The sequence below is a fragment of the Geotrypetes seraphini genome, chromosome 13 (genome assembly GCF_902459505.1).
Source record: "Geotrypetes seraphini chromosome 13, aGeoSer1.1, whole genome shotgun sequence".
Taxonomy (NCBI): domain Eukaryota; kingdom Metazoa; phylum Chordata; class Amphibia; order Gymnophiona; family Dermophiidae; genus Geotrypetes; species Geotrypetes seraphini.
The window spans coordinates 17,164,772-17,189,484 of NC_047096.1; the positions used below are offsets into that span (position 1 = coordinate 17,164,772).

At 44.3% G+C, this 24,713-nt stretch overlaps 1 protein-coding gene across 4 annotated transcripts in view; it reads right to left on the bottom strand.

Annotated features, from left to right (window-relative positions):
* ADORA1 (adenosine A1 receptor) overlaps window positions 1–24,713 on the bottom strand; it is a 45,071-nt gene that overhangs the window by 1,062 nt on the left and 19,296 nt on the right. The window contains exon 2 of one of the 4 annotated variants that reach the window (XM_033919335.1): window positions 4,928–5,014. The exons of 2 other annotated variants lie outside the window; for them this stretch is intronic. In XM_033919335.1, the coding sequence (XP_033775226.1) occupies window positions 4,928–5,014 (87 nt within the window). Of the gene's footprint in view, window positions 1–1,220; window positions 1,466–4,927; window positions 5,015–24,713 lie in introns of those variants that run through there. One more of the 4 variants, XM_033919337.1, reaches the window with a different exon arrangement.

The following is a 24,713-nucleotide window of genomic DNA, read 5'->3' on the forward strand; positions in this document are numbered from 1 at the left end:
CCTCAAACACTTTAAAATCATAAGTAGCAACATTCTAGAGCTCAGATTGTGATGTCATAATGCCTCATTCCACCAATGCCTAAGCTCTGACCTCATCCGCACAAGCCTCAAACACTTTAAAAGCATAACTAGCAACATTCTAGAGCTCAGATTGTGATGTCATAATGCCTCATTCCACCAATGCCTAAGCTCTGACCTCATCCGCACAAGCCTCAAACACTTTAAAAGCATAACTAGCAACATTCTAGAGCTCAGATTGTGATGTCATAATGCCTCATTCCACCAATGCCTAAGCTCCGTCCTCATCTGCGCAAGCCTCAAACACTTTAAAATCATAAGTGTTCGAGGCTTGTGCGGTTAAGGCAGAGCTTACAGGAATGGGGCAGGGACAGGAACAGTGACAAAACTTGTGGGGACGGGACAGGGAAATTGAATTCCTGCAGGGATGGGGGCAAATCTGTCCCCATGCCATTCTCTAGTCTCTTGATCAGTCAACTGTTAACCTCAGTCTATATAACACCAATAAACTTGGTTCAAAGACCAAATGTGTGCAAATATATCTTACGTATATTATATAGATATTTATCCTCCATAGATGCAATGGCTGAAAACTAAGCCTGTCTGAGCTTGAGCCCTTAGAACCTGAATCCTGTTGCCCAACCATAGTAGGACCAATGAAGAAAAGATCAACATTAAAGAGCTCAGTATCTCTAAACAGCACAGCAGAACACAATTTAGACACAGCAGGTCATCACGACAGCAGAAAATTTACTTAGGTGCTTATTACAGCAGCAGTCATGACTCAGCAGTTTGCGAATTTCTGCATCTGCATGATTAACGTGACCGTTTACTTTTTCCCCTGAACGGGAAAGGACTCCCCCTGGACCCCAGACCCCTCCCCGATACCTTTTTTAATCCCAGCGGCTGCCTCCTGTCCTGATGTCTTCTGGCAGCGGTAGAGTGGCGCACAAGGCAGGCACAAGCTTTTTGCATGCCTGCCTGGTCCTGTGCCACTCACTGAATGGCTACCGGTTGCCAGTTGCATTTAGAATCCAATATAAAGCAGTCAAAATTTGTGATCAATTTCTATACAGCAAGATCCCTGAATTCTTTAAGAATAAGATGCCTGGTTATCAACCAACAAGATCATTGTGATCTAAAAATTCTGCATTACTGAAGACAAGTGTCAACCCAAAATATGTGGAAACTAAGACAATGACCTTCTCATGTGCAGGAGTAAAATTGTGGAATTCCCTTGTTGGGCAAATTCGGAAGTGCCGTGATAGGTGTTCATTCTGAAAGTTACTTAAAACACAATGATTTGTTAATGCATTCCTTTGAATATTGATTACACTTGTTTAATGATTTGCTGCAAGAATTGAATCCTCCTTTTTTTTATTAGTTTTAACATTTTATGCATGTAACAGTTTTGTAAACCGTTTTAGCATAAAACGGTATAGAAATTATTAAAATAATAAATAATAATATCCCCTGCTTCCATCCAGTATGTGCTCCCCTCTCTCTCTCCTCCCCACTTCCCTTCAGCATCTGTTCCACTCTCTTCCCTACCCACTTTCCTTCAGCATCTTCTCCCCTCTCTCTCCTAACCTACTTCCATGCAGCGTCTGCTCCTCCCTCCCCTCCCCCTCTCTCCACTTCCTTCCAGCATGTTCCCATCTCTCTCCTACCAACTTCCAACATGGCATATCAGAGGAGAAGTTTCAGGCAGCCATGCACAACTTGTGAAAAGGCTCATGCCGCTCGGAAACAGAAAAAAGAAAATCACCATAAAAGGTGAAGGGAAGGGAGGGAGGGAATTGCCCGGATCGTGGCAATCGGGAGGGAGGGAGGAAGTAGGGAGGAGGCTGCTGGACTGCACGATCCGAGGGTTGATAAGTGAGGCAACGTGCACAAAATACTTAACTGTGGAGACAAGGCCATTCACCGCTCCATGGGGGCAGTAAATGGCCTTGTCTCTGTACCCAATGCAACCAGGTTTTTTTCCGTTTCAGCTACCCGCAGGTAACAGTCACCGTTTCATTCTCTATTACAGACATTACAAAGTTCAGCAGCTAAGTCTCTGTTGAAGGCAAAAGTATATGATCATGTCACTGTGAATAGGTTTACACTGGTTGCCTGTATACTTGGCTGCTGTAATCATTCCATATACTACATTATGGTCAGTTGACTCATCTGGTACTTTCTTCACCAAAAATGACTCATTATGAATCAAGTTGTAATTCTGCTTTTTTCTTTTTATCACCATTCTTATGGAACAACCTTCCACAAGTTATTCAAAATGAACTTTCATTTCCAAAATTTAAGTCTATGTTGAACACTCTTTTTTTTTTTTAAGTTCAAAGAGTTTTATTGATTTTATAAAAGATGAAATACAAAGCCAACAATATGTGTGCTCCAACGAGGAACACATTACCACAATCAGACCCACGACTTTACCGATCCGGATCTGCTGGCGTCTTACATAGAAGAAAAATCCCCGACTTCCATCGATGCTGTGTAACTATGACTGCTTTTACACATTCCTACATGGACTTACCTGCCTCTCTGGATCGCCCCTCGTGGATTTCCCTGACTCCATCTTGTTTCCGATGGTAGTTTCGGCCTGCACTCCATGCTCACATGTTTGCCTCCGTGAAATATTTTGAATGACTTCTGTGGTTTTGTTTTTTGTTCCTCCGCTGTATCTGATTTTTTTTTCTATTTGGCATTTAATTTGAGGTCATTTTTAGATTGTACATGGACATGAGAAGACTACATTCACAGACCATAAAAGGTGGCGGGGGTGGGGGGGTTTCTCTCCTCAGTATTTAGATTAGGTCATTCCTATTGGTAATGATGTTCTTTTCTTGTTTTAACTGATTTTATTGCGTTTTTAAAGCCATATTGATCTGTTGTAAATTGTGGGCTACCAAATTTTAATAAACAGAGGAAAGAGAGCTATTCTTTCCAATGCAGAATTGGGGGGAAAGGGGAAGCCTGAGATCTAGTCTCGGTGGGCGGGTTAACATTGGGCTGGATGACCCATGCTTTGATCACACATTGAGAAGGAAACAGGAAGTCTTGGTAGGAGAAGGGGGGAGGGGTGCAGGCTCCAGTGATAAGGGCTGTGTAGGGGGGGGAGCAGGGTGTAGGAGATGAAAAAGAGTTCAGATGGGGTTATACATTGCAGCTTGTGGTATCCCTGAGTTACAAGGTTATGTGCTCTTCGGTTGATGAGCGATATTGTAGGGTCATGAAATGGTTAACTGTTGTTTAAAATATTGCTCTGGCCTACATAGCTGAAAACAGTGTACAATCTATTGACCTCATCTGCTTAAAATGTATGTCCCTGCCTTACCACATTGTAAGCTAAATAGATAAGAGTTTGAGCCATAATGTACCCTGCCCTTCTGTACATTTAACATTTAGACCTGTAAGAGTTAGATAAGTGACCTGCTAGTGTGAGCTTAGGACCAATAATAATTGTAGAAAAGTTATAGAAGTAACAAATGAAAATTGTACTTTTTGCATATATTAGTTTGCAAAAAGGGCATAAAAGTCCGTGTATTTCCTGTTTCTGACACTCTAGTAGGCAGGCTATTAACTGCACTAGAGTCCGGTATACCGTAATAAATTTCTTGTACTTTCTTCACGCCTCTGATTTTGTATCCAAGTGACCTTTCAATATCAGGTGGTATCTTGAGGGTCAGGTGACCCAAAACGGCATGGAGGTCCATGTCAACCTCGAGCCCTAGCTGTCAGGAGTCAGATCAAAATACAATGCCTGGTTTCTTGTTGTAGGCCGGGGGGAGGGGGGAGGGTGCGGGGGGGGGGGGAACAGGTAACTGCTAGTAATCTATGTAGTGATGTTTCTGCTCAATAAACAAAGCTGTGGCCTGCATGTACACCCACCAAGTATGTGTCTGTCTGGTCAATAATCAATTCTGGCAATCAAAAGAATATTACAAAGGGGGGGGGGGGGAGCGGGACCGCAGGGCTAGTCCAGATCCAGATGTTACAAGACTCCTCTCTGTTTAGGCTGGATACAGCCTGCCTCTCCTCCATCCCTCACATGCTACTCAGTAATTGGTCTGTTTTAGGTCTTATCTTCATGAAGCAAAACAGTGACAGAAGAAATTCAAGCACTGGGACAGATAGAGAGAGCAATAGGGAAGGGTAAGAGAGGGAGATGACTGGCTTGGTGGCGACAGGGTGAGCTGGGGGGCCCTTTGGGCAAAAATCTGCAAATGAGGCCCTTATCTGAGTACAACTGCTCTGTTATGTTACAATGAATCTCCCGTTTCCATTTTAGCAATGCTGAAATTTGAGCCAGGACAAATGCATGGAAATATTAATAATTCACCTGCACCAATCAATAGCCTACCTCCGGTAATGAGATACCCAACAGGAAAAGGAACAGCTCAACGACGCCTGGAAATTGTCTTCCACATGAAGTAGGAAGCCTCTGGACAGCGAGCACTAATGTAAATAATGAACAAGTTTGCAGTCCTGTCCTCCAGCTCATGTGAGGGCTGGAACCTTGATGTGGTATCATTAAAAGCCAGAGTAATTAGAATCTGTACAAAATACATTTCAGTTGCAATTCTCAGATCATCAACAGATTGGGCACAGGTGCAGCCAGGGGGGCGATAGTCTATACCAGTGGTCTCAAACTCAAACCCTTTGCAGGGCCGCATTTTAGATTGGTAGGTACTTGGAGGGCCTCAGAAAAAAAAATAGTTAATGTCTTATTGAAGAAATGACAATTTTGCATGAGGTAAAACTCTTTATAGTTTATAAATCTTTCCTTTTGGCTAAGTCTTAATAATAATATTGTAATTTATAGCTAATGAGACATATGATCAAGAAACTGTCTTATTTTACTTTTATGATTATTATAAACATACCGAGTGCCTCAAAATAGTACCTGGCAGGCCACATGTGATCCCCGGGCCGCGAGTTTGAGACCGCTGGTCTATACCATATGAGAGTCTCTTTCCAGACTTCAGATGAACTGCAGAGGAAAAATGATCAAGATCTTTTATCCAATCTGGAGTACCGTCTCAGTTCTGAAGGCTGTATGTCCAAAAGGATTTCGACAGAGTGGAGATGGTCCTGAAAATGATTACCAGAGTGGTTCCAAGATTACACCAAAAATCCTATCAGATGAGATTTAAAGACCCAGATATGTATATTAAAAGAAAAGAAATATTCAAATATGTTCTCTCCAGGTTTCCGCAGTTGGCATTGTGCTTGTTGCAGGTTTCCAGGTCTCCTTGCGTCTTGTCATGTAGAAACCAATGCTTCAGCCATCATGCTGTGGGTTTCTTCAGGGTATGCTGTGAGGACTTTCCCACCAAAATTCAAATTGGTGGAATGTCCTGTTCTCAATCAGGTCAGTGAACCTACTATTTACAGAGACAAACTGCAAACCTCACAACATACCCTGAAGAAAACCGCATGATGGCTGAAACATCGGTTTCTACCTGACAAAATGAAGCGAGATCCGGAAATCTACGACAAGCAAGATTCAAATACTTCAAAAGAATAAATAACAAAGAAGAAAGAAACTCTTGTTGAGTGGATAAATATCCTATGAAAAAAGGTCATGATAGGAAACTCCAAGAAGGAGGGGCAAGCCAAAAGGGAAGGGGGGGGCTTTCTCTAAAAAGCAAACAAGGAGAGAAGTTCATCCTGCTGAACAAAGCACACGAGGGGGGGGAGGGGAGGACATTCAAGATGACTGTTCAGTCCAAAAGGGAAAATTTTATTATGCCAATCTCAATCCCAACTCGGATCCTTGTTGGGATTGGGGTTGGCATAATAAATTTTTTCCTTTTGGACTGAACAGCCATCTTGCTTGTCCTCCACCCCCACCCCCCTTGTGTGCTTTGTTCAGCAGGGTGGACTTCTCTCCTTGTTTGCATTTTGGAGAAAGCTCCAAGGGAGCAAACATCAGAGTAACATCAGTGAGCTATGACTTCATGAAGAGGTGAGGGATGCCTGGAACAGCCTTTTGGAGGCAGTAGTGGAGACAATATCGGAAGAAGAATTTGGGTTGAGTGCCACTACGCTATCTGGTTAGTGCTGGAGCAGTCCAGGGTGGAGCTTGGGAGGACATAAGAATAGCCTTACTGGGTCAGACCAATGGCCCATCAAGCCCAGTAGCTCATTCTTACGGTGGCCAATCCAGGTCCCTAGTACCTGGCCAAAACCCAAGGAGTAGCAACATTCCAGCATCTCAAAGAATAGCCAGATTCCGGAACCCCAACGAGAGCAACATTCCAGAGCTGAGATTGTGATGTCATAATGCCTCATTCCACAGTGCCTCAGAGCCAACCTCATCAGTGATGTTACAATGGCTTAATTGTCCTATACTTGGCTCACGTAAGAGCATAAGAATAGCCATACTGGGTCAGACCAATGGTCCATCTAGCCCAGTAGCCCATCCTCACAGTGGCCAATCCAGGTCACTAGTATCTGGCAAAAACCCAAGGAATAGCAACATTTCATGCTACTGATCCAGGGCAAGCAGTGGCTTCCCAATGTCTTTCTCAATAACTGACTATGGACTTTTCCTCCAGGAAATTGTCCAAACCTTTCTTAAAACCAGCTACACCATCCACTCTTACCACAACCTCTGGCAATGCGTTCCAGGGCTTAACTATTCTCTGAGTGAAAAAATATTTCCTCATATTGGTTTTAAAAGTATTTTCCTGTAACTTCATCCCATCCCCTTTATCAACTTGGTCGCTCTTCTTTGAACTTTTTCTATAGTCGCTATATCTTTTTTGAGATAAGGAGACAGATTTGAATGCAATACTCCAGGTGAGGTCGCACCTTGGAGCGACACAGAGGCATTATAATATTCTTAGTCTTGTTCATCACAATTTTTTTCATAATTCCTAGCATCTTGTTTGCTTTTTTGGCCGCTGCCACACATTGGGTGGAAGGTTTCATAATTTTCAATGACACCCAGATCTTTTTCTTCGGTGCTAACCCCCAAGATGGACCCTAGCATCTGGTAACTGTGATTTGGGTTATTCTTCCCAATGTGTATCACTTTGCATTAAATTTCATCTGCCACTTGGATGCCCAGTCTTCCAATTTCCTAAGGTCTGCCTGCAATTTTTCACAATCTGCATGGAAAAGTTCACTGGCTCCCTATTACACACAGAATAACATAGAAAATAATTCTGCTATCATTCAAAACACTAACATCCAAAGCACCATTATTTATAGGCAAGCTCCTAATTCCATACACACCTTCACGCTTTGAGATCCATTGATCAACAACTATAATACAAAACGCCAAAATATTTTTTCAGTGACAGCACCACAACTTTGGAACGCCCTTTCACCCCATATCAGAGAGGAAAAAAACCTTAGATCGATTTAAAGGCAAACTCAAAAGCTTCTTATTCAAGGATATCTTTAATCTATAGACAAACCTCACTCAATCAGGCCACAACTTCCCATATTCCCAATCCTATTGTTCTTACCTTTATTGTTCTTCTATCCTGTTTCTGGTTGGACTTCTTTCTGACTGTGCATCCAACATTTCTTTCACAATTCATCCCCATCCCCTTTGGATCCAGGTCTCTATCTATTTTCCCTCTGCTTACCCTCCCCAGATCCAGTGTCAGTTCTCTTTTGTACTTACCACCACCTTTGTTCCAGGTCTCCCTCTCTCTCCCTCCTCTGTTATGATCTTCCATCTCTCTGTTCTTCCCCAGGGTCTCTCCAACTCTGTCAACACCTTCCATAGTCCATCATCTGCCTCCTGTCTTTCTTCTGCTTACAACCCACCCCCACCCCCTTCAGCATTTGTTCTCCTTTCTTCCAGGTCTTTCTCTGTTTCTCTTTCCTTCCTCCCTCCCTCTCTCTCTGGTCCAGAATCTTTACACCTCTCTGCAGTCTCTCTCTCTCCTATACACCCCCAAGTCCAACATCTGGCCCCCTCTCTTCTGCCGCCCCTTTGTTTCAGGTTTCTCCCTCTCTCTATCTTCTTTCTGCTAACATTTTGAGTCCTCCCACCTTTGATCCAGGTCTTTCTGTCTCTCTCACTCTCTTCACCATCCCCCTCCCCAGGGCCTGGCATCTCTCTGTCCTCAGTTCAGAGTGTTTCCCCTCCCTACCTCCTGAAGTCAAGCATCTGCCCTACCTTTCCCTGTCTTCAAGTCTATTTTCACGCCCCTCCTCAAGGTCCTTTTCTGTCTCTCTCTCTACCCCCCCTGGTGTCCTGATACAGTGTCCCACTGGGACCCTCATGATGGGCGGGGCCTTACTTCTGCTGCTTCCCGCAAGCAGCGAGAGAGGTCGTCTTCCACGGTCTGCCGCTAAGCTAATTACGGCAGCCTGCAGAGCAAACCTAGCAGGCAGCCTGCAGAGCAAACCAAGCAGGCTGCCGTTGGCCTCCGAACTACGTTCCCTCTGCCTCAATCTCGCCCCTCCTCTAACGTTAGGGGCGGGTCCGTGGCAGAGGGAACATGTGCAGAGACCGACAGCAGCCTGCTAGGTTCGCTCTGCAGGCTGCCGTAATTAGCTTGTTGGTCCTCGAAAGTGGCGGCGGTGGCGCTTTTAAAGGTGAGACTAGGAGGGAAGAGCAGGAGAGCGGAGTGATAAGCCGGGCCGGGCCGCAGTGAGAGCCATGGGGGCCATATGTTGTGCAGGGCTGATGTACATGATGATGACACAAAGGCACCAGCATTTTAAAATGATTGAAGGTAACAAATACAATACAAATTACCCCTCCTTGAATACAGTGAAGGGGCTTGCTCAATATTAGGAGTGCCCACTACCAGCACCCATTGCACCCAGACATCTGGCTCTTATGATATAGACACTTTGTCAACTCTTACCGACTTTCTCTGTTTATAGACCACCTAGAGCTGTGAACGCAAGTCAAGAGTCAACGGCTGGTAAATCATTTCCTCTTTAAGCAGTAGGAATGCATTCCACGTGTACTCACTGAAAAAGCTAGAAATACATTTCTAGTTTGCATTAATATGCATTTTTCCTTTTCCAGATTGTTTTGGTCCATTACAAAGCCGGAAGACTTTCATGCTTACATCACAGGCTGTTACGGATGCAACCTCTCCTCCTGTTGGTAGTGATAATTGAAACAGAATGAACAACAATTAGCCCACTTTCGGAGAACACAAGCTTTCAAAACAATTCCATGATAGAAGAAATTTCCCTAGACGCCACTTGTTTGGATCTATGAACAGCCTGGCATGCAGTAATTTAGGGCCCTCCAAGGAAAACCTCTAGTCCATTACAATGCCGAATATGGCTACTGCCTTCAGCAGAAACCATGCAAGGCCAAATATCTTTACAGCAGGAGGAAAAGCCAGGGGGAGGGGGGGGGGGTTTAGGCACTGATCATTTATTGCCAATCCATTTCTCAATAGTCAGCCATAAGTCTGCGAGACTACAAGAAAATGCTGTTTTTAAACACTATGCCAAAATGCCCATGGAGAGAGAATGCACATCATTCCCCTTTCAAATTTGCTTATGAGAGACCCACTGATTTTATTCCTGCTTTTCTCTGTGGGCAGATTTTTTCCTGGAAAACTGTGAGTCTGAATTATAACCCACCTTCCCTCCTCCCGATGCATTGTTTTCCAACTCATATCCATAAACACTCATGCCGGGACTGAGGTGTGTAGTTAAATGTACGCATGCAATGGAGCCCTACACTTTCTTAATCAGATGGAGGAAGGGAACTTTTCAGTCAATTTCCTCAGATAAGTTCCTATTTAACTGTGCAGTTATCCTCCTATACAGAATGCAGATTACCCAGCCTAAATTCATTTACAGTAAAGTGTAGTTACTTACCTGTAACGTAGGTTCTCTGTGGACAGCAGGATAGTCAGCCACATATGGGTGATGTCCCGTCAGCTCCCATTTGCGGATAAGCTCTCTGATCCAACCAGTGGACGCACAATTCATGAGGATCCAGTGCATTCATCCTTCTGCATCCCAGGCATTTCTTTGATGATTCAGGCATCTTCAAGTGATGAGTAGAAAAGTTGTAATGGAGAGCTGTAGAAAATCCAACTGATGGGAATGGGCGGAGACTAAAGACTGGGGATTAGTGGGAAGCAGGAGGAATTGGGTAGTGCTAGGGCATGCCCAGTGGGGCCCCGGGCACTGCATGTGCTCAGAGAGAGGAAAAAAAAAAAATCTCTGAGCTATTGGAGAGCTTATCCGCAAATGGGAGCTGATGGGACATCACCCATATGTGGCTGACTCATCCTGCTTGTCCTAAGCGAAATAGAAGTAGCAAATCTTATAACAAAATTATATTTGTGTTCCAAGAACAACTTAAAGGCCTCAGGCAAACGTTGTATGGATTTAAGTCAATTTGATCTTGAACCAAAGTGATGCTTAAAGAGTCATTTCAACAGATTGTTACTTACATCCACGGCCAGCACAAGGTGAACTGATGTGTTCAGCATCTCTCCCTTCCTTACCTATGCCCACATGGTCTAGCATTTCTCTCCTTCCCTGTCCTTCCCCATGGTGTCCAACATTGCCCCATTCTCTTCCCCCCCCCCCCCCCCCCCAGGATTCAGCAGCTTCCTTTCCCTTTTTGGGCAAGAATTAAAATTGTTGATTGTACTTTTCAATTCTATGTACATTATTACTTTTAAAAAAAAAAAATCTATTGAGCAAGAAGCAGGTCAGATAGCTGTGGATGCCCTGTTTCCACAGCACATTTCGAGAGCGCACAAAATCTTTGAGACCTGGTGTAAAGTCCATGATATAAAAGGGTCCATCGGATTGTGACCCGGCGCAAACAGTTCAAAACTAGTTCCCTAACATGGCATAGAGAGGCATTTTCGATAAGATATCTAACTCTGAGTCTGGATGTCTTGGGAAAGACATCCAGAAATCCAGGAGAGAAAATGACCATTCTCAAAACAGCAAGACATATTTTTTTTCTTTCGAGAATGACCTAGCTGGACATTTTGATTCTTAGTATGTTTATCTTTTTTGCCCATTCCCTAATATATAGACATCTGCAAATGATCTGGCATGGGGGATGGAGGGGAGGCTTAATTGTCAAAAGGATATCATAGTCCTAATATTAACAGCATACACACTTCAAAATCTTTGCCCTGGTACGAAACAGTCACTTAGCTGCAAATCGTGCTGTCCTGGAACTCCCGAGCGTCACCCAAATCACGCTCAAGCCCAGGGCACCACATACATCACAAACCCGACAGGGAAATCCCCATGTCACCGACAGCTGCGTCAGGGGTCTGCCCTTACTGATGACCACGATTGATATTGAAAACATAACAGTATCTAAAGCCACTTGAGAAAATAATTGAAAAATGGCGCCATGGTGGGGATTTCCCTGTCGGGTTTGTGATGTATGCGGTGCCCTGGACTTGAGCATGATTTGGGTGACGCTCGGGAGTTCCAGTATAGCACGGTTTGCAGCTAAGGGACTATTTCGTACTGCGGCAAGAATTTTGAACTTGAACTTTTTGAACTGTGTTTGCTGTTAATATTAGGTCTATTCCGTCCTTTTGACAATTAAGCCCCCTATGCCAGATTATTTGTACAGCATGTGATTGTGTGGCTTATGGAAGAAATTTCCTTAAATGGAACGGAGTTTTTTTTTTTTAACCAATGAAGCACAACTAAAGTTTTTCTCCTCTCCTTCCATTTGTGTGAATACTGTTTTTTTAACATCCAAGTTTTATTAAAAGTTGATATACCGCTTAAAAATTAAGAACATAAGAACCGCCTTACTGGGTCAGATCAATGGTCCATCAAGCCCAGTAGCCCATTCTCATGGTGGCCAATCCAGGTCACTAGTACCTGGCCAAAACCCAAGAAGTAGCAATGTTCCAGCATCTCAAAGAATAGCCAGATTGGAACCCCAATGAGAGCAACATTCCAGAGCTGAGATTGTGATGTCATAATGCTGAGGCCTCAGTGCCTCAGAGCCAACCTCATCAGTGATGCTACAATGGCTTAACTGTCCTATACTTGGTTCATGTAAGAACATAAGAATAGCCATACTGGGTCAGGCCAAGGGTCCATCTAGCCCAGTAGCCCATTCTCACGGTGGCCAATCCAGGTCACTAGTACCTGGTCAAAACCCAAGGAGTAGTAATATTCCATGCTACCGCGATACAGGGCAAGCAGGCCAGCTTTTTGGACATCCAAGCAGACCTTGTCCGAAAGTCTTGTCATCAGCTGATTGCAGCAGGGGAATCCTGATCAGCTGAGTCAGTTTATGGAGTCCTGCCAGCTCAGCTGATTGGGGATTCCCTTGCCAGGATCAGCTGAGTGGAGAACGGATTCCTCTCTCCCTCCATCCCTCATACCCACTGATCCTCCGACACCCCGTACCTTAATAAGTAAACCTCCCCCGACAACCACCCAAGATCCCATGACACCCCCACCTTAATTGGCATTCTCCCCCAAATCACCCAACGCCCACCGAAGATCCCCCAAAACTCAGTACCTTCTGATGACAGATTGGCAGGAGGGAAGCTCACTCCCTCATGCTGATAGAGCCACCTCTTCAGAATGATGGGCCTTCCCCTCCCAATGCATCTTGGGAATTTGCATGAACTGAACACTTGGTGGTGGTGGTGGTGGAGGGGCTTTCAGGGTTAGCAGCTGGAGGACTCATTAGCTGGTTGGGTTTGGGGATCCCCACCAGCCAAAGTAAAGTTTGGGGGAAGGGGAGTGGTTAGAGAGGAAATGTATGGGCCATGCCTAGGGTTGCCATATTTTTCTCTGGGAAACCCTGGACACATGACCCCGCCCTGTACCGCCACCACCTCCACCTCTACTCCCACCCCAAGCCCCACCCCCACAAAGCTTCTTTTCTTCTTCCGGATGAGCTCCACGCATACTCAAAGGCCCTCCAGATGCAGTAGCAGCTTGTCGGGGCTTTCTAAAACCTGGACAAATGCCAGGTTTTAAAAAGTTTGTTTGGGAGCCCAGTCAGTCCTCTAAAAAGAGGACATGTCCGGGTTTTTCCAGACATCTGGTAACCCTAGCCATGCCCGTCTAGTCCACCTTCAAATCCCCCAGAAATTGAGGTCTGGCTCTGCTACTGGTTAATGTGCATATGTGTGTATCCTGTATTTTGTGTTCTGTGTTTGTGTGTGTCTCTCTTTGTACACATGTACACGTGTTCAAATATGATGTTCTGTATATGTCTGTGTCTCTATCTTCTGTGTGTATATAAATGCACATATATGTGCATATACAATATTCTGTATTATATATGTATGTATGTACACATTGTTTACTACTCTAAATGTCATAAGAACATTTAGTTCAGTATCCTGTCCGCAGGGTGGCCAATCCAAGTCACTAGTACCTAGCAAAAACCCAAACAGTAGCAACATTCCATGCTACCAAATCGATCCAGGGCAAGCAGTGGCTTCCCCCATGTCTTTCTCAATAACAGACTATGGACTTTTCCTCCAGGAACTTGTCCAAACCTTTCTTAAAAATCTTACCACAACCTCTGGCAGTGCGTTCCAGAGCTTAACTATTCTCAGAGTGAAAAAATATTTCCTCCTATTGGTTTTAAAAGTATTTCCCTGGAACTTCATCGAGTGCCCCCTAGTCTCTGTCATTTTTGATGGAGTGAAAAATCAATCCACTTGTACCCAATCTACTCCACTCAGGATTTTGTAGACTTCAATCCTATCTCCCCTCAGCCATCTCTTTTCCATGCTGAAGAGCCCTAACCTTTTTAGTCATTCCTCATATGAGAGGAATTCCATCCCCTTTATCATCTTGGTCACTCTTCTTTGAACCATTTCTAGCGCCGCTATACCTTTATTGAGATATGGAGATCAGAACTGAACACAATACTCCAGGTGAGGTCGTACCATGGAGCAATACAGAGGCATTATAACATTCTTAGCCTTGTTAACCATCCCTTTTTTAATAATTCCTAGCATCTTGTTTGCTTTTATGGCCACCATTGCACATTGGACAGAAGGTTTCATCGTGTTGTCTACAATTACACCCAGGTCTGTTTCTTGGGTGCTAACCCCCAAGGTGGACCCTAGCATCTGGTAACATAAGAACTGCCGCTATTGGGTTAGACCAGCAGTTCATCCTGCCCAGCAGTCTGCTCATGCGTCAGCCCTCAGGTCAAAGACCAGTGCTCTAAATGAGTCCAGCCTCACCTACGTACGTTCCAGTTTAGCAGGAACTTGTCCAACTTTGTCTTGAATCCCTGGAGGGTGTTTTCCCCTATAACAGACTCCGGAAGAGCGTTCCAGTTGTCTACCACTCTCTGGGTGAAGAAGAACTTCCTCACGTTTGTACTGAATCTATCCCCTTTCAGCTTTAGGGAGTGCCCTCTCGTTCTCCCTACCTTGGAGAGGCTGACGGTGGTAAATGTGATTTGAGTTATTCTTACCAATGTGCATCACTTTGCATTTGTCCACATTAAATTTCATCTGCCACTTGGACACCCAGTCTTCCAATTTCCTAGGTCTGTCTGCAATTTTTCATTCTGTAGTAAAAATGTGAGAAGTACTTCCAAGTGCTAATTCCCAAGAAAGGTAGGCATTTTATTTATTTATTTTGTATTTAAAATACTTTTATCTCACATATCAGAGATTTTGCCTGATGCCTAAATATCCCTATATCTAAAGCAATAAAATGTTTTGACTAGATTTTTGTATCTCTGATTTATTTTCAGAAATCTACCCTTCCCTGTAATTAAACCAAAAGTCTTTTACCGCTGACTTACTCTCTGAAACCTACCCTTCCCTGTAATCAAGCCACAAGCAAAACTAATTTCTGTGTCAGAAGGTTCAGCTAAAATGTTTCAGTGGAACAGAAAGTGAAGTGACATTGAACCATGAATAATGTTATGGATGTCTACAGCTGGCGGAGCCCAAGAAGCACATTTTCGGCATCAATCTCTCTTAGATGTGTGCAAACACCCCCTCGGCTTTGTTTAACTACAAACACAATTTTTGCACTGTAGGCTGAAGATTAAAAGGCAGGAGATTTCCCATGCTGCAAAATGTGTCAAGCAGATTGCAAAGAAGCAAAGGAAGGGAGATGCATAAAGGAAAATTGGGTGGAAAACCCCCCCAAAAACAACAACACCCCTCCTCGAATTATAGGGAGAGAGCATGATTAATCACTACTCTATACATGCATACTCTATCAAGCAACCTAGAGAGCTCCCCATATATAGCACCCAAAAACAACTGCCAGATCTAGCAATTAATTCCTTTTACATGCTCCATCCTTAAGACACCTTTTCTATGACACCACCTGGAAACGGTTCATAGACAATGGCGCGAAAGACAAACGCACCGACAATTGAGCGCAGCGTGCGCCGCCGCGCCGCTCTAAATTACAGTTTTTAGGTGCTCCGACGGGGTATTTTGTTGGGGAACCCCCCCCAGTTTACTTAATAGACATCGCGCCGGCGTTATGGGGGGTTTTGGGGGTTGTAACCCTCCACATTTTACTGTAAACTGAACTTTTTCCCTAAAAACAGGGAAAAAGTGAAGTTTTCAGTAAAATGTGGGGGGTTACAACCCCCCACAACACCCCCACAATGCAGCGCGATGTCTATTAAGTAAAGTGGGGGGTTCCCCCCCACACCCCCCCCCGTCGGAGCACTAAAAACAGTAATTTAGAGCGGCGGCACGCGCTGCGCTCAATTGTCTGGGCGCGCCTTTGTCCCGTCGCGCTTTTGACCGGACACCCCTGGAAACGTGTCTGTTCAGTTACCGCTCCTGTACACTGGAACTCATTACCACTCTACTTAAGAGAGGAAGAAAATAATTACATATTTAAAACGAACTTAAAAACTTTTTTATTTAAGAGCGCTTACGACATATTACATTACATTACATTTGTGATTTCTATTCCGCCTGTGTCTTGCGGTTCTAAGCGGATTACAGTTAAAAGAGATCAGGACATTACCGAGAGAATTACATTACAACGATTTAAGTAAATTACATGTTGTGGTATAGAAATACAAATATAAGATATCTGGATTTATCGATAGAATAACTTGACAGGGTTCAAGTAGTTACAAGGTTCAGTGGGGAAAACAATATAGGCAACTGAAGAAAGATGCCTAACTTTGAAGGAATCAGTTAAGTGGGTACCTAAGGGAGATGCTTATTTAGGAGAAGGTTAAATGGATACCTAAGGGAGATGCTTATTTAGGAGTTTGGATATTTTTCGTAAATGAGGTTCAAGGGGATGACTAGTGTGTTATTTGCTGGGGAGAGTGCATGTGCGATTGGGGAGGGGAATATTAATATGATATCCTTCTGTCCTAGACCACCTGCTTCCCTTAAAATTAAATAAGGAAGAGCATAGCTTCCCTCCCCCATTTTGTCGACCTTTGTTCTCTCTTATTATGACTGTAGTTCTACCCCTCTTTCCTATGTGTTTCAGTTTGTCTTGTTTTGGGTTTGTGTCTTAATTATATATCCCCATAATTTTTATACTTTAAAAAAATGTAATGTACACCACTTTGGACAAGTTCCTGGAGGAAAAGTCCATAGTCCATTAGTGAGAAAGACATGGACTGCTTGCCCTGTATCGCGGTAGCATGGAATATTACTACTCCTTGGGTTTTGACCAGGTACTAGTGACCTGGATTGGCCACCGTGAGAATGGGCTACTGGGCTAGATGGACCCTTGGCCTGACCCAGTATGGCTATTCTTATGTTCTTACATGAACCAAGTATAGGACAGTTAAGCCATTGTAGCATCACTGATGAGGTTGGCTCTGAGGCACTGTGGAATGAGTCATTATGACATCACAATCTCAGCTCTGGAATGTTGCTCTCATTGGGGTTCCAAAATCTGGCTATTCTTTGAGATGCTGGAATGTTGCTACTCCTTGGGTTTTGGCCAGGTACTAGGGACCTTGATTGGCCACCGTGAGAATGGGCTACTGGGCTTGATGGACCATTGGTCTGACCCAGTAAGGCTATTCTTATGTTCTTACGCGAGCCAAGTATAGGACAATTAAGCCACTGTAACATCACTGATGAGGTTGGCTCTGAGGCACTGTGGAATGAGGCATTATGACATCACAATCTCAGCTCTGGAATGTTGCTCTCATTGGGGTTCCAGAATCTGGCTATTCTTTGAGATGCTGGAATGTTGCTACTTCTTGGGTTTTGGCCAGGTACTAGTGACTTGGATAGGCCACCATGAGAATGGGCTACTGGGCTTGATGGACCATTGATCTGACCCAGTAAGGCGGTTCTTATGTTCTTAATTTTTAAGCGGTATATCAACTTTTAATAAAACTTGGATGTTAAAAAAACAGTATTCACACAAATGGAAGGAGAGGAGAAAAACTTTAGTTGTGCTTCATTGGTTAAAAAAAAAAAACTCCGTTCCATTTAAGGAAATTTCTTCCATAAGCCACACAATCACATGCTGTACAAATAATCTGGCATAGGGGGCTTAATTGTCAAAAGGACGGAATAGACCTAATATTAACAGCAAACACAGTTCAAAAAGTTCAAGTTCAAAATTCTTGCCGCAGTACGAAATAGCCCCTTAGCTGCAAACCGTGCTATACTGGAACTCCCGAGCGTCACCCAAATCATGCTCAAGTCCAGGGCACCGCATACATCACAAACCCGACAGGGAAATCCCCACCATGGCGCCATTTTTCAATTATTTTCTCAAGTGGCTTTAGATACTGTTATGTTTTCAATATCAATCGTGGTCATCAGTAAGGGCAGACCTCTGACGCAGCTGTCGGTGACATGGGGATTTCCCTGTCGGGTTTGTGATGTATGTGGTGCCCTGGGCTTGAGCGTGATTTGGGTGACGCTCGGGAGTTCCAGGACAGCACGATTTGCAGCTAAGTGACTGTTTCGTACCAGGGCAAAGATTTTGAAGTGTGTATGCTGTTAATATTAGGACTATGATATCCTTTTGACAATTAAGCCTCCCCTCCATCCCCCATGCCAGATCATTTGTGCAGCACGTGATTGTGTGGCTTCTGGACAAAATTTCCTCAAATGGAGTGGAGGGGTTTTTTGGTTTTTTTTTTAAACTAATGAAGCATAATTGAGGTTTTTCTCCACTCTTTCCATTTTTGTAAATATTAGTTGGGTTTTGTTTGTTTGCTTTTGTACGTGTCTGGCAATTGTTGGTGGGTGGTGTAAATGGATAGCTCTCTAGGTTGCTTGATAGAGTATGTGTGTATAGAGTAGTACAACCCCGCCCCCCCCCCCCAAAAAAAAACAAAAAAAAACTTCAATTGGGTTCATTCTGGTCAGGATAAGCTAGGCCTGCAAGACAATACAAAGAACTACAGAAGTGACCTCAGACAGTAAGGTCCAAGAAGAAAATCTTATACAAAAGAAATTCCTTCAGGCAGCTCATTTTAACATAAGCCCTGCCGTGTCAGTTTGTTGAATTGGGTCTATGCGGAAAATGATCTGCAGAGGGCACTGTTGCCCAAGGGTAAGCAGCATAGCTGTATTGGTCCTGGAGAAGATTAGATTTTTAGCCAGTCTTGATACCAGGTTTTATATACCAAGCATGAGTAACCATCTAGGCTGTTCTTGGGCCTGTTCTTTTTAACATTTCTATAAATGATATTGCTGAAGGGCTATCGGGTTAGATTTGCCTCTTTGCAGATGATACCATGAACATGAAGAAAGACCTGGTGAAGCTTGAAGAATGGTCTGAAATTTGGCCGCTAAAATTTAATGCTAAGAAATGCAAGGTCATGCATTTGGTTTGCAAAAACCTGAGGAAACGGTACAGTTTAGGGGGGTGAAGAACTTGTGCGCATGACAGAAGAGCGGGACTTGGGTGTGATTGTATGTGATGATCTTAAGGTGGTCAAACAGGTTGAAAAGATGATGGTGAAAGCTAGGATGCTAGGGTACATAGGAAGAGGTATGGCCAGTAGAAAAAAGGAGGTATTGATGCTCTTGTATAAGACTTTGGTGAGACCTCATTTAGAATATTGTATACAATTCTGGATGCTGCACCTTTAAAAAGATATACAAAGGATGGAGTAGTCCAAAGGAAGGCTACTATAATGGTGTGTGGTCTTTGTCATAAGGTGTATGGGACAGACTTAAAGATCTCAATCTGTATACTTTGGAGGAAAGGTGGGAGAGGGGAGACATGATAGAGACGTTTAAATACCTACGTGAAGTAAATGTGCATGAGTCGAGTCTCTTTCATTTGAAAGGATGCATTACCACATAGAAAGATCTGTTAGGACATAGGAACCTAGTTGCTAGAGACAAATGCAAGCAGTGTCTCACTTCCGGCTCACCACACAATTGTTTCCCATGGACTCACCTTTATAGGACCCCCAGGGACCCCTGAAGAAGACTTTTTGTCGAAACGCGGACCGTGTTGGGTCCTGTATCCCTAGCGGACTAGGTCCTTTAAGGCTCTTATGTGGATGATTTACTTTTATGTGGATGGAATTATTTTATGTGGATGATTTCAGTGTACCTTTGGAACTTTGACACTTTCAAAATAAAGTCCATTTAGGAACATCGTCACTCCACAGAGTTTTTTTGGTTTTCTCTGGATTTTCTTCTTTGTGGATATTTTGGGGTCAATTCCTTTTGTTTTTGCTACTTATGATTTTAAAGTGTTTGAGGCTTGTGCGGATGAGGACGGAGCTTAGGCATTGGTGGAATGAGGCATTATGACATCACAGTCTGAGCTCTAGAATGTTGCAAACACAAGCAGTGTCTCACTTCCGGTTCACCACACAATTGTTTCCCATGTACTCATCTTTATAGGACCCCCAGGGACCCCTGAAGAAGACTTTTTGTCGAAACGCAGACCGTGTTGGGTCCTGTATCCCTAGCGGACTAGGTCCTTTAAGGCTCTTATGTGGATGATTTACTTTTATGTGGATGATTTTAGTGTATCTTTGGAACTTTGATACTTTCAAATAAAGTCCATTTAGGAACATCGTCACTCCACAGAGTTTTTTTTGGTTTTCTCTGGATTTTCTTCTTTGTGGATATTTTGGGGTCAATTCCTTTTGTTTTTTTGCTAGAGACATAAACCAGCCCAATGGTACTGTATGAGCCCTCAGACAAGGGCTAAGCTCAATTTCAGTTCTGCTATGTATCTCTAAGACAGGGACAGCCAGTTCAGTGAGCTCCCTCCCCTCCCGCCCAAAGGAGGTGAAGCCAGAAAGGCAATAAACTGGTGCTTCCCCCCAGAGAAATGCAAACCCAAAGGGTGAGAGGGAGGAGAAGTAAGGGTTAGCCAGCAATGTGGTGGGAGGAGCTTAGATCATCCTAAGGGGGAGGGAACATGAAGGAGATAAACTTTATGGGAAGTGTGTGGGGTAGTGGTTAGAACTACAGCCTCAGCACAAGATGTCTTTTAAGAAGCAATTAAAAACACATCTGTTTATGAGAGCTTTTTATTAGGTTCGATTACTGAAGTTTTACTAGTTTTAGTAAGTTAGATAACTGCGATGAGTCAATGTATTATGTTGTCTTGATTATATGTGTTTTCTTTGTAAATAACTTAGGGCTCCTTTTACTAAGGTGCGCTAGCGTTTGTAGCGCACGCAGGAAATTACCGCACGCTCTGCTCCTAGAACTAACGCCAGCTCAATGCTGGCGTTAAGGTCTAGCGTGCGCGGCAATGTAGCGCGCGCTATTCCGTGCGTTAAAAACCCTAGCGCCCCTTAGTAAAAGGAGCCCTTAGGTCGTAGGCGGTGTAGAAATTTTTTTTTTAAATAAATAACTTTCATGCTTTTCCTTTTGACCCTGGGTAAGCCTTATGTTCTTATAGGCAGAAAGAACAAGGAACACGAGTATAGAATGTCAGGAGCAACTCTGGGTAAGAGCGAACAAGAAAAGGACCTGGGCGTACTGATAGATAGGACCCTGAAACCGCCAGCACAATGCGCGGCAGCGGCCAAGAAAGCAAATGTTAGGCATGATAAAGAAGGGAATCACGAGGGGTTATAATGCCGCTTTATAGAGCAATAGTCAGACCACACTTGGAATATTGTGTCCAACATTTAGGTCTCCCAACCTAAAGAAGGATCTAAAACTGCTGGAGAAGGTGCAGAGATGAGCAACGAAGCTAATAATAGAGATGGAGAACTTGGAATACGAGGAGCGACTTAAGAGACTGGGATTGTTCTCCCTTGAGAAAAGGAGACTGCGAGGGGATACGATCGAGACTTTCACAATACTGAAAGGAATCGACAAAATAGAGCAAGGAAAAAAAATTTATTTACAATGTCCAATGTGACACGGACAAGAAGACGTGGACTGAAGCTAAGGGGGGACAAGTCCAGGACAAATATCAGGAAGTTCTGCTTCATGCAGCGAGTAGTGGACACCTGGAATGCTCTCCCAGAGGAGGTTATTGCGGAATCCACCGTTCTAGGATTTAAAAGCAAACTAGACGCACATCTCCTTACGAGAGGCATAGAGGGATATGGGTGACTAAAATTACACCAGGTGTACACCTGGCTGGGCCTCTGCGTGTGCGGATCGCCAGACTTGATGGACCGAAGGTCTGATCTGGAGATGACGCTTCTTATGTTCTTATGAATAGCAAGATTCTGGAATCCCAGAGAATAGCAACATTCCAGAGCTGAGATTGTGACATGGACAAGAGGACATGGACTGAAGTAAGGAGGGACAAGTCCGGGACAAATATCAGGAAGTTCTGCTTCACGCAACGAGTGGTGGACACCTGGAATGCTCTCCTGTAGGAGGTTATTGCTGAATCCACCGTTCTAGGATTTAAAAGTAAACTAGATGCGCATCTCCTTACGAGAGGCATAGAGGGATATGGGTGACTAAAATTACGCCAGGTGTACACCTGGCTGGGCCTCCGCGTTTGCAGATCGCCGGACTTGATGGACCAAAGGTCTGATCCAAAGATGACAGTTCTTATGTTCTTAATCCCCCATTGCCTCCGGTACATTAAATAGAGTGTGAGCCCACCGGGACAGACAGGGAAAGATGCTTGAGTACCTGAATGTAAACCTATTTAGGCTATAAGTGGTATATAAATGCTAAAAATAAATACATTTTAGTCAGCCACCAGTTAGAAAGGTGGCTCAGTCCTGTGCAATTCTCCTGTTGCCCCTCCTTAAGGCCCGCCCTATCTACAGAACACGGTGGGACATGCCGTGGTATTCAACTATCCCCATGCTCAGCCCTGTTTCCTCAGTACCCTTGAAGCTTGAAGAAATCTCAGCTACTGGCTTCCAGGCTGCAGACGTGCTCTGCTGGGAACAGTCAGGCACTAAAAGGCCAGCCGATGTGCAAGAATAGCTCATTTTATTCTAGATTATCATTGCCACATCTGTCTCTAACCTCAGGTTTCTGTACTTATAGCAACAGTTCAAACAGATTAGCACAATATGGTTTTGCAGCAGCAGTTTGTGTCTGGGAAATCAGATTATGCAGCAACCCACCTCCCCACCCCCCCCCTCTCGAACTGGTGACATGGAACAGAAATCTTTCAGTGGCACCTTAAAGAAAAAGACTTTTACGTAGAACTGGGGTTCTTAACCCAGTCTCTGCAGCACACCTAGCACGCCAGGTTTTTAGGATACGCACAACAAAAATAAATGTGCATCTGCTGCCTCCATACTATGCAAATCTTCCTCATGCATATTCATTGTTGGGCTCCAGAAAACCTGACTGACTAGGATGCCCTGAGGAGCAGGTTAAGAACTCCTGGTCTAAAGACTTCCAGGCAGTGGCATAGCGAGGGTAGGTGGCGCCCCTCCCCTGCCCTCTTCTCCACCAACCAACCCCCCCCCCTCCTTCCCGACCCCCACTGCCATGTGCCTGCCCCTTTCCCCTTTTTTAATTTTCCAGGCGAGAGCAACAGCATAAACTTGCTGCCCGCATCATGTCGGCTATAACCTCCGACCCGGCACTGGGCCCGGAAGTGAGGTCAGAGAGAGGCGACACTGACGCTGGCAGCAAGTTCGTAACGAGGGAAGGGAAGGGGCACACGCGCTTGGCGGGGGAGGGTGGTCGGGAAGGAAGGGGGGGGCAGAGAGGAGCGTGAGTGCTTGCGCCCTATACAAAGACGCACCCCGGGGCGAACTCCCTCCCCCTTTACTACGTCAGTGCTTCCAAATCCACATTTTCTACTAAATGGAATCTTATTGGAATGTAGTTATTGTATGATGTCATGTTTTCCTATTTTATGGAATTTTATGACTGTTTTGATACTGGAAACCGCCTAGACTTAAGGCGGTATATAATTGCATTAAATCAATCAATCTGGTGTTACCAGAGGAGTTAGTGCGTTTCCCAGCAGGATATGATTCTCCACTAGGGTCGGCTGGCAGTGACCTCTGCACCCTTGCATCCCCCTTGAGGAGAACTGTCCCGCTGGGATGGCAGGTTGAAGATTACTGTGCTGTTGGACCAGTTGCACCGCATCTTGGGAAGGTCTGCATGAAAACTAAAGCGCCATGATTTCTTCCAGGGGCCATGGTTATAGCAAGGACACAGCTGAGCATGTGAGAAATTGTGGGTCACGGGTGAGAAGTGACAAAGGTGTTCAATTGCTTCAACTGCCCAGTAGGACCAATGGACATTGTGTGTGTGGGGGGGGGGGGGGAGGGATAGCAGTAACACCCAAAACAAGGAGAAAAACTGCAGATGCGATGTGCAAGGTGTAAATCTTGTCTTTATTGGAAAAAAATAATAATAATAACACAATGCAGCATACCAGAAAAAAAATTAAAATTAAAAATATATACAGTGTTCCCCCACAAATTCACGGTTTGCGAATCGCGGACTCATGGTATTTTCTGTCTGCCTCTTCCGGTCAGAAAATACAGGGAACGAGTCCGCGACTCAGCCTTCTGCACAGCCAATTCCTCCTCCTCTCCCCCGCCCCCCCCCCCCCCCCCCCGGAGCATACTGGGCATGATTTACTGCACCCGTTGGCACCCCAACTGCCCTCTCCTGCCTCTTTAAAGACTCCAAACGTCATTTGCGGTTTTTCAAAATTCGCGGACCCCTGTGAATTTCGGGGGAGTACTGTATATAGTTCTCTTGTGTAAGTGTACAGGACCCAATATGGTCTGTGTTTCGGAAAACACTCCTTCCTCAGGGGTCCAAGATGTCATAGTACTTAAATGCGGAGAACCTTATAAAAACAAGTAGTCCTCAAAGACTAGCAACGTGGTGCTCCTATCAAGCTGCAACTCAACGCACTCTCCGGAAACGAAAGTGAAAGTGGGGTGGAGGGGTGGGGGAAGGGACAGTAGTAACACCAGCACAGAGAACATTTCATTTCCTTTTTTTCATTTGATATACTGGCATTCAGTCACACATCAATATCCATGCTGCTTTACAAACTGTCTCGGTTGACCCATCAATTTGTTTTTCCCTGAGAGGTTTCAGCAGTATATTCACTGCTGATAAGGTCAATTTGTGTCCTGTCTGAAAAATAGAGCCATTAGTCACCATATCGCTTACAAGCTAATAGGACAATGCAACACATTAACAAAAAGCTTTGGCAAATCTGGAGAACCAAAAGTTCCACAGATGCTGCATTAAATAGATCTTACAACACTATGAGCAGCAGTGACTCCCAATGCTTGGAAAGAATCGTAAACATTGACTTCAATACTGCCAGTCTTTTACACCAATGTGAAGACATAAGAACTAGAGAATGACACGGGGAAAAAAATCTGTCCCCGTCACCGGCCC